General features: G+C 39.3%; 1 protein-coding gene across 1 annotated transcript in view; it reads right to left on the bottom strand.

Moving 5' to 3' along the window:
* Positions 1-3,737: 3,737 nt before the first annotated feature.
* CAPZA1 (capping actin protein of muscle Z-line subunit alpha 1) overlaps positions 3,738-10,567 on the bottom strand; it is a 44,388-nt gene continuing 37,558 nt past the window's right edge. Inside the window, exons 8-10 of the mRNA XM_004581917.2 lie at positions 7,681-7,752; positions 5,716-5,778; positions 3,738-5,355 (exon numbers count right to left, since the gene is read on the bottom strand). Coding sequence (XP_004581974.1) covers positions 5,215-5,355; positions 5,716-5,778; positions 7,681-7,752 — 276 coding nt within the window. The 3' untranslated portion in view covers positions 3,738-5,214. The remainder of the gene's footprint in view (positions 5,356-5,715; positions 5,779-7,680; positions 7,753-10,567) is intronic.

Here is a 10,567-nt window from a genome sequence, read left to right as displayed (position 1 = left end):
CCCAAAACGTTTAGGTCTATTGGCATATTAACAGTTCCAAATAAATCCGAGCTACAGTTCTTTACACTTGCATGTGGGCGGCCACACATTCTCCCAACACAGTGGAAGGATGGGCCAGCACATAGGGGTCTTCAAGGTACCAGCTGAAGTCAGAAACGGCCGGAAATGCAGTGTTAGTGAGACCCAAAGCTACAGAAAATTCATTTGCTGGGGTAGGTTGGAAAATGAAAACTGCAACCAAATATTTTACCTTTTGTTCCTCTGCCAATGACCTAAATGAGGTTCCAGGGAGGAAGACTTTTGTCAAAACTTGTAACTTACCGGTTCAAAAAATTAACACCCACTAAATAAAACACTTGGATCAACGAATCCAAACCCTGTTACTCTGGAATATACATCCTCCTCTTTCCCCGTAGAGCCTGTTGTCCCCATGGACACAAATGCACAGCTTTGTGGTGGCAAAAATTTGAAAAGGTGAGGCTCCACGATTCTGGTTACAACATAGGCAGGTTTTCCAAACCAGTTTGATCTAGAAAACAAGGGCCTGTAAAGCTTGCTTTCTGATATGCTCTGACGGACGTCTGTCTAGCACAGCCTTCCCTTCTTGATTGCATCTGTATGTAAGACTGATTCCACCTATGAGACGTGGAGGAGGTTCCTGACTATGGATTCAGCCTAGACCCACCACATCTGCAGAATGAACCAAAGGACTGAAGATCTCTCTTCCTCACTTTTAAATAAAGCTTTTTTTTTTTTTAAGATTTAGTTATTATTATTAATTTTTTTTTTGGAAAGTCGGATGTACAAAGAGGAGAGATAAAGATAATCCATCCACTGGCTCACTCCCCAAAGCAGCCGCCACAACCAGAGCTGATTCAATCCAAAACCAGGAGCTTCCTCCAGGTCTCTCACGTGGGTGCAGGGTCCCAAGGCTTTGGGCCGTCCTCTACTGCTTTCCCAGGTCACAAGCAGGGAGCTGGATGGGAAGTGGAACAGGCTGGATACAAATTGGCAACTAGGCTAATGTGCTGGGCCCATTACTCTCAATTTGTTTTCTGTAATTCAGAATGAGTGTTCTGTAGTTTTTTTCTGCTCTCTAAGATAACAGCCTTTAAACACTAAAATGGGTCATTCTACCACACCAAGGAGAGGCTGCAGCAGGTACAATTACCAGGTTTCGTGTTTACAAACCCACTTACTATAATTTACTTATAATCCCCAAATCAGAATTTGCAATGTTTTTGTTGCCTTTCATGGACGTACTATGTGGTGAAAAATCTGAGGTGCCCAACTGTCGCTGTCCTGCAGTGATGGACTTGGTGCAGAGCCGATGATAATAACACGCTTGGACTACTGACTGATGATCAATAGCCCAAATTTATTAGGGGCAACAGACTTTATATGCTGAGGGTCACACAGGATTAGGGTAGAGATACTTAGTTCATCAACAGAACCATCAACTGTTTCTATGCCTTAGTTTGGAATTCCTTTTGCCTTGTATATTACTTCCCGCTCAACTGTTCTTATACAAATGATATCTCATCAGGTATACAAAAGGTAGCCATACAGTTGTTCTCATGCAAAGGATATCCAATCAGTCACATACAAGACATCCATTCAGTTGTTTATCATACAAATATTGTCCCATCAGCTGTAATCCTGTGCTCGCTGACTAGGTCACAATGTCCTCCTACACCCAATATGCAGGCTCCAACCTGAGGTGGGGCACCACAACGCCCTTTCTTCCAGCCCTCAGATCGCAAAAATTCACTTTTTTTGTGGCACATCTAGTGCCATGGTTTTTTGGTGCCTTTTGCTGGTGATTTGTTTAAAATGGTCCCGGAATGTAGTGAGCGGTGTTCTGGTGTTCCACACATGAGAATGCTTTCCAGAGAAAATTCTTGTTAAGCTTCATTCGGGCATGAGTTACAGCACTCACCAACTCACACAGTACCTAACTATCCTGAATGAGAATCAACCGTATATCCTTACACTGCCACTGCATAGAACACCTTTTGACATCTTGGATTTGAACATGAAATTGGTTTTTGCCCATAAAGGGCCTCTATGTACCCTGAATATTCATATTCTGTGTTCAAATGAGATTTTTGCTTATCCTACTATAGGACTGTGCAGTTTTCTTCTGCATTTACCAAGCTTTCCAGGTCTATACAGTAGGTGGCTCAACAACTAGAAGGTGATCACAAGCATCTGGTTTGCTCGATAGTTCCATATAAGTTCTATATTCAATAACATGAAGGTATCCCCAAACTAATAGATAATATAATTAAGGGCCTAGTGTGATGGCTCAATGACTAAATCCTCACCATGCATATGCTGGGATCCCATATGGGCACCAGTTTGTGTCCCCACTGCTCCAATTCCCATCCAGCTCCCTGCTTGTGGCCTGGGAAAGTAGTGGAGGATGGCCCAAAACCTTGGGACCCCTGCACGTAAGTGAGAAACCTGGAAGAAACTCCTGGCTTTGGATCAGCTCGGCTCTGGCCGTTGTGGCCACTTGGGGAGTGGATGGATCTTTCTCCCTGTATCTTCTCTGCTCTGTAAAATCTGGCTTTCCAACAAAAATAAATCAATTATATATATATATATTTAATTTCTATTTAAAGAATTTGGAAATCCAAACAGTTTTTTTCATAATACACCTTTCCCACAGATTTTCTGAAGATCCTTTGTATACATATCAGTATTTTGAGTTTGGAGGTAAAATGTCAAGGTTTGCCAGGAAGCTCATGAACCTACTTGCATCCATCATCAAAGTTCTAAATGATAAAATAGAACCGGCTTTGGGCGTAGGCCACCACGGAGGTTTGGATATAACAATTCTCAGCAGTGTCATTCCAAACTCAACAGGGGAGTGAGGCCCTGCAGGCAGCTCCTTTGCATCTGGCTGGGCAACCTTTGCCCTAGGCTACAGAGGCTGATTTCAGTGCAGTGTGATGAAATAGACACAATACAAGTGTAAGATTAAGCTAAGTAAGATTAAGAAGTTCTGGTGTCTGCAAAACTTGGCAAGGAAGGCCAACTTCCTCCCACTTATAAACATAACCAAACCGTTTATTAGATAGCCATGAATACAGTTTCGTTTTTTTCTTAAAGTCTCTCAAGGCTAAGTACATCAATCAAGGAATTATTAGCAAGTTAAAGGTTAGAATGTTTGGATTACATTACAAAGACAGTATGAGCTACAGCAAAATGTCAAATGGTAGGTAGGCATCTGAACTGGCCTTGGATGGAGGGAGAAGCTTGGAACTATCCCAGAATCAAAGCTTTTCTTACAGTCTGCTCTAGGCTTGGAGGACAGGGAAGTAGCATTTAGAATTAAGTTACTGTGAACTACTGCCAGAGGCTCAATATGCACACATCTTTTCATTTCAACTTCCTGTTGAGTGACTACGACCATAGTTGAGCCTTGCTTTCTGAATAAAAGGCAAGGAAGAAAATGAGAATTGTCCTTTTTATATCAATGGAAATCTCAACGTAAAAACCTTGAATCATTGGTACCCTTTGAATGAAGAGAAGTATAATCCAAAGAAACACTGCTCACATTGAAAAAGTTATTTGTAGCAAATATTTGGATCTTTTCTGAGTCTCCAATAGGTGACAACAGGAGCCAATTTCAGAAACCCTGAACATTATCAAGAAACAGGATCAAATGCAGTTGAATATCTTACCTTGAGAACAAAGACTGAAGAGATGGATCAAAAAGGAGACTCAGACAATTTTAGAACAAATCAGGTATATTTCTGTTGGACTATCTGATACAGAAGATAGTGTGGTATGGATGGATATAGTATGAACAACAAAAAATACAAATATCTTTTATTGAAATAAACAAAAATGCTTACACAGCTCAATGAGTCACTTGGAAACAAACTCTTGCTTGAGTGTATTTCTGAGCAAAAACAATGCTAAAGCACAAACACCCTTCTTTTTTTTTTTTAACATGTATTTGGAGACAGGTAGGAAGACACTACGTGGTTTTTTTAAAAAACTGACCTTCCCTTAAGGCCTGGTCATAGAAGTGTAAACAATGTAAATGAATCCACCATTTTCAGTTGTCATCTCATATCCATGTTACCTGTGTATTCTGAGATCACACACAAACCTGCCAATATACCTGGGAAGGGGTGCTACATCACAGTTGCATCTGAGTTCTTGGCAGGCAGGACTGAGGGAAAGTAGCTTGCAACAAGTCTTAAATCCTACTTAGAAGAAATCACTAGTATTCCCTTAAATTATAGGTTACAATAGAAAGATACTGCCTAGAAGTTAGCCTTCTCACTTTGGTTCATTTTTCATATTTGTGATTTACATAGTCGATCCATTTGCTTATAGTACAATCCTGCCACAAAGTATTAAAGCACAAGATAACTATTATTCCTTCAACATCTGCATTTTTCAAGTTTTATACTCTATTATATCCACAGTAGGTCAGCAGTTTTTGAATTAAAAAAAACATAAATGGGTAAAACTGTTCTAAAAATGCAGATGTCTATGACTACAATAGTACTAGATGGAGAGAAGACAACCATGGAAGGCTTAAAAAAGGAAAGCATGTCCATGCTCAGGGAATGTGGTTCAAGTCTTTGGATTTAAAAACAAGTTCTCCAGAGAAGCTGGCTATCATGGAATTTCCAGAAAACCTCCTTGGCCCCTCCAAAAGGACCTGAAAAGCCCCAATTCAAACTTGTGAAAACAACTATTATGAGATGCTATAAATGATCAAAGCAGTCAGAAGGGAGAAGGATGAATGTGTCTTCCATTTAACTATAGTTTGTAATATAGCCTCTTTAGCTGTTCATGGGTCAGTAAAACCCACTGAAGTACCAGAAGTGCTTTGAAGAACAGAGATAAAAAAGTACTGGGCACATTACCAGTCTACATCAGTGTCAGGGCTTTATGGCTAAGAAAATTCTAAACAGTAAAATGACTTCAGGATAGATTTTTCTCTCCAACATTAAATGAAAGGAAAAAAAAAAAGATGTACAAGTAGATATAGTTGATAACAGAAAATTACAAGGCAGAGAACACAAAAGAAATGAAGACAATGCTATAGGTTCAACAGTACTTCAAAACCTGTTAACTTTGAAAGCCCTACCAAAATATCACTCTTGTTTATAAATCACTTATTTATCATATGACCACACGTTGAATCCTTTTCATTCCACATACTGAAGAATCTACAGTCAGCTTTTAAGCATTCTGCATTTCTTTGCCAATCTTGTAGCTGAGTATCTTGTTCCAGTCGATTTTGGTGCGGGTAACTGGAAGTTGCCGGCGCAAGGCCTTGAATGTGGTGTCTGACATGGTTTGGTAATTTTCACTAATTGCAGTCTGTAACAGATAATTGAAGATGAGTTGTTTGAACAGAAATGTGCTGGTTAAAAGAAAGTAACTAGTCAAAGGGCATGCTTGGGTTTCCTAGAAAGGACGGAGAGCGCATCCTGCTTGCTTACAGTGAGTGCCTCTCCATCCCTGCAGCAGGCCACAGAGCTCAAGCTAGTTCAAAACCTCAAAGATCCCTTCCAATTTTGAAACCCTGATTATTAGCACAATGTCAAACTGTAACTTCTGCAAAGACGCCACACTTGGCATGTGTATTTGCATGACAGGACATAGCTAAGTCTAACAAAATATGTTAACAGCATAATTATAAGGTGCTAAATCTGGAAAATCAGTTTGAGATCTTCTTACCTGATATTCGTTTTCTGCATTCTCTATGATTTTGACAAACTCCTTGGCAGTTTGTGCTTCATTCTAATAAAGGGAAGAAGGGAAAACAAGAATTTTCAAAAATATAAAAACAGTAAAGAAAAATATCTTGAAAAGTCAAGTTCATCTTAATAAATATTTGCATAATGCAACATATAATCTGCATAAAACCATGCAGATGTTGAAGGAATAATAGTTATCTTGTTCAATCAAGTGTTCCCATACCCACTACTTTCTTTGCTCACAACAAACCTGTGAAGTATACACGTGATCATCATCTCCATTTCCCCTATGAAAAACTAGAGCCCTCTTAAGTAACTGCACCAAAATCACAGAACTCTAGAATAATAAAAAGGGGATCTGAATCTAGGGCTCTGACAGAACATAGCTGCTCTTCCACTCTGTCCATATTGTGCTTTAAAAAGTATTCCTCATATAAAATGTTATGAATAATGTCCTCAGACATATCAATTATATTGAGTTTATATTCCTTTGTTAGTAATAATGTTAAACCAACTAAGTATATTTTAATATTACATGATTTACGTACAGAGTGAAATAAATACTCTCTGTTCCATTTACTGTTAAACACATCAGAATTAAAGGTAAGATTTAATGCTTAAGGGTCCCATTCCCAAGACTGACAGCAAAGAGATCAAAACAACTTTCTATTTTCATAGCAGCATTAAGGAAAGGTTATTTGCTTTTCTCACTCACTCTCATACTTGTATAACAGTTTTCTAGAAGATAGATGATATGGGATCACTTAATCACTTTGTGGGCTAATGGAAAATATAAAATACACACACGAAAATCCAGCTGTAGTTGATTAAATTAGGCACATGCAATTTGTGGAGATGTAAATAAATGTCATCCTTTTCACTAAATTTTTGATGGGGGTGGCAAAAGAGTTATTTTGCATGGAGCTGGTGTTACGGTACAGGGAGTTATGTGCTGAAATGTGGATGCTAGCATTCTATATCCATGAATGTTGGTTTAATCCTCAGCTGCTCTGCTTCCAATCCAGCTTCCAGCTAATGCTCCTGGGAAGGCAGCAGAAGTGGGCCCAAGTGCTTGAGCCCTGATACCCATGTGACAGACCAGGATGGAGTTTCTGTCTTCTGGCTTCAGCCTGTCTCAGCCAGTGGAGAGAGAAAAAAAAGCAAGATCTTTCACTCACTGGTTCATTCCCCAAACGGTTGAAATGGCCAGGGGTAGGCCAGGTGGAAGTTTGTCGGCAGTATTCATCAAGTGTCTCCCACGTGGGATCAGGGGTCCAAGGATTTGGGCCATTTCCCACTGTTTTCCCAGGGACATTAGCAGGGAGCTGGATTGGAAGTGGAGCAGCCAGGACTCCACTGCTGCCCATATGGAATGCATACATTGTATGTGGTGGGTTAATGTGCTGTACCACAACGCTAGCCCATCAGTTTTAATTTTTAAAACTTTAACTCTAGTAAGGTAGCAGGTAAATACTGATAGATATAATACGTAAATATCAGCTCTCTGGGATTACTCAATTACTCTTAAAAGTATATAACAGCAATGAGAGTATAAAAGAAAAGAATACTAGAACAAACTATTGTCCCTTGCTCCAAGGTACAGTTAATTTTAATTTTATTAAAAACAAAAACTGTTATTTCTCTAGTGATCTGACTACAGCCCTATAGAATCCAATAAGGTAAACTTATTGCAAATGTACTTGAGAACATTTTATAACCGAGAAAAAAAGAAAGAAAGAAAGAAAAGAGTTTCTCTCAAATCATAGTCACTATTTTGGTCAAAGACTAAGTAATATAGCTGGCTGGTGCGACCAAAATTAAACAATGGAAAGCAAGCTGAATTTCTACTGGTAGCACTGAGGCTCAAAACAACAGAAACACACAAACTACCTAAATAAATAAAAAACACGACACAAATGAGACAGATAAAACATTCCATACTCACCGACACAGTTATTGAATCTTGTACATCTTTATGACTGACTAACTGAACATTGCCATCTTCATAATAGTGAACCTGTGTGGGACAAATGTCTCAGCAAATTTATATGGAATTAGTTTGTTTAGAAACCTGCTGCTAAAAGTGCAAATCTGTATCACCAATGGTAATTCATAGTTAGTAATTAAAAATCATAGAAAATTTAAGAATTCTCTTTCCTTAGTAGGTGAAATTTATTTTTAATTAATTAAGCAAACACAATGTACTTATGATATTCCTGGCACTGTGCTAGCCTTTATGAATGAAAAAACAAGAGCCTGTTTTTTTTATAAAGACCCTGTCCTTAACAGTACTAAAATAATTGAAAATTAGTTTTTCCTGGTGAAAACCAAGGTGTTCTAATAGAAGGTAATACTTGACACATCTCTCCATATACTGTATCATTACAATTGTTATGTAAATCTGATCAGGTGCAAGAAAGCTAACCTAAAAATTAAGGATACAAATGAAAAACAAACTATTTTATTGTTTAATTGCACTACAAAAATAAAAAGTTGTGAAGATGTAAACTGAAGTGCCATAAGGAGTAATACCCAAGAGACAGAGTAAAACTTCAATGACTTGTGAGGTACAGGAAGTTTCAACATTGTAAGTTATCATCTTATCATGGCTACAAACTGACTGCATAGGGGAAGTATCATTCTGTTAAGTACACTTAAACAAGCTCTTCATTATTTATTAAAGATTTATTTATTTGTTTAAAAGCCAGAGTGGGGCTGGCACAATTTATCTATAAACACCGGCATCTCATATAGGTGCTGGTTCATGTCCTGGCTGCTCCACTTCCATGCAGACACTTGTTTATGGCTTGGGGGAGCAGTGCAGGATAGGCCAAAGCCTTGGGTCCCTGCACCTGCATGGAGAGGAGGCTCCTGGCTCCTGGTTTTGGCTCAGTTCAGTTCTGGCCATTATGGACATTTGGGGAGTGAACCAGTGGATAGAAGATCTTTCTCTGTCTCTCCCTTTCCAACAAATATAAACAAATCAAGATTGAGAGATATTTCATCTACTGGTTCATGGTCCCAACAGTCAGCCCTGGATAAGGTCAATGTTAGAATCCTGAAACTTCATCCAGGTCTCCAAGGTGGGGAGCAGCCTTTCCTGAGCAATTACCAGGGAGCTAGATTGGAAGCGGAGCAGCCAGAAAATTGAGGTGGCCATATGGGATGCTGTTAACATTACCTTTTATGTCACAATGCTGACCCCTTAAACAAGTTTTTAAAAATAGGAGTTGGCGGGCCCGGCGGCGTGGCCTAGTGGCTAAAGTCCTCGCCTTGAACGCCCCGGGATCCCATATGAGCGCCGGTTCTTATCCCAGCAGCTCTACTTCCCATCCAGCTCCCTGCTTGTGGCCTGGGAGAGCAGTCGAGGACGGCCCAATGCATTGGGACCCTGCATCTGCGTGTGGGAGACCTGGAAGAGGTTCCTGGTTCCTGGCATCGGATCGGCACGGGTCGGCCCGTTGCGGCTCACTTGGGGAGTGAATCATCAGATGGAAGATCTTCATCTCTGTCTCTCCTCTTCTCTGTATATCTGACTTTGTAATAAAAAAAATAATAAAAAAAATAAAAAAATAAAAATAGGAGTTGGCACCTAATGTGAACAAGGTAGAGCGGGGTATCCAGCAACAGGATTAAAAAAAAGTGTAACAAAATTGCGTACAGTGGTTTCATTTAGGGAAGAACAAAAATCTCGCTGTATATGAATATATGGGAGGGGAGTGTGGTAGGAAACTTATTAACTTGGAGATGGAAAACTAAGAGAAAAACACTTTATAAAAACAGATTTCAGGCAGGTACTTAGCATAAGATGATTTTTGGGAACTCCACTTCTGGAAATCCTCACCCCACAATTTCCCAAAAGATGGAGGAGGGGAGTAGCAAAGGCAGATTCGCATCTCCATAAAAACGCCAGTCTGAATACAAACAGCGCTCGCAGCCCTTTCCTGGGATGCCCACTTGGCCAATCAGGTGTACCCCACCCACTATTTCTCCTCACTAATCTATGAACCTCACTGACCACCTCTGTGATGGACTTACACCATTAACAATGACAACTTAACAGCTATTAAAGTAAAATTTAACCATTAGGTACTGATCATCAAACTTATCATTACAACTTAATTGTTTATTTAAAAATGACTTATTTTTTTAAAAAAAGACTTATATTTTATTTGAAAGACAGATTTACAGAGAGAAAGATCTGCTTGCTGGTTCAGTCCCTAAGTAGCCACAACGATGAGAGCTGAGCTGTTTTGAAGCTAGAGGCAGAACCTCTTCCAGATTTCCCACACAGGTAAAGGGTCCTAAGACTTTGGGCTATCCTCCACTGCTTTTCCAGGCTATAAGCAGGAGCTGAATGGGAGCAGCCAGGACAGAACTGGGGCCCATATGGGATCCAGGCATATGCAAGGTGAGGAGTTAGCCACTGAGTCATCATGACAGGCCCAGCATGACTGTTTAATCTTAGTCACTCAGAATTCAGAAAGCTAAACCACTTCTAGGATATTAGAAGACTTGATTTCACACAGGAATTAAATCTTCCTCTCTCTGTCTCCTGCCCTTGTATATCTGATTTTGCAATAAAAATAAAATAAATCTTTAAAAAACAATCTATTTTGCTTGAATATTTATATTTTAAGAGAACCAGCGATTCTAATTCCTATGTTTTAATTTAGTTTCACTTATTTTCAAACCTTCCCCCCGAAAAAAGTCAAAAACAAACACCCAAATCAAAAAACTATCCATGTAGCTTTTTAAAGAACCAACAGTTTAATGATACACTTGCGTGTATATGTATACACACATAGCTGAGCCTTTAAAAATGCAGCAGT

The sequence above is a fragment of the Ochotona princeps genome, chromosome 2, assembly GCF_030435755.1.
Source record: "Ochotona princeps isolate mOchPri1 chromosome 2, mOchPri1.hap1, whole genome shotgun sequence".
NCBI lineage: Eukaryota > Metazoa > Chordata > Mammalia > Lagomorpha > Ochotonidae > Ochotona > Ochotona princeps.
This window is presented reverse-complemented; position numbering and strand designations above follow the sequence as displayed.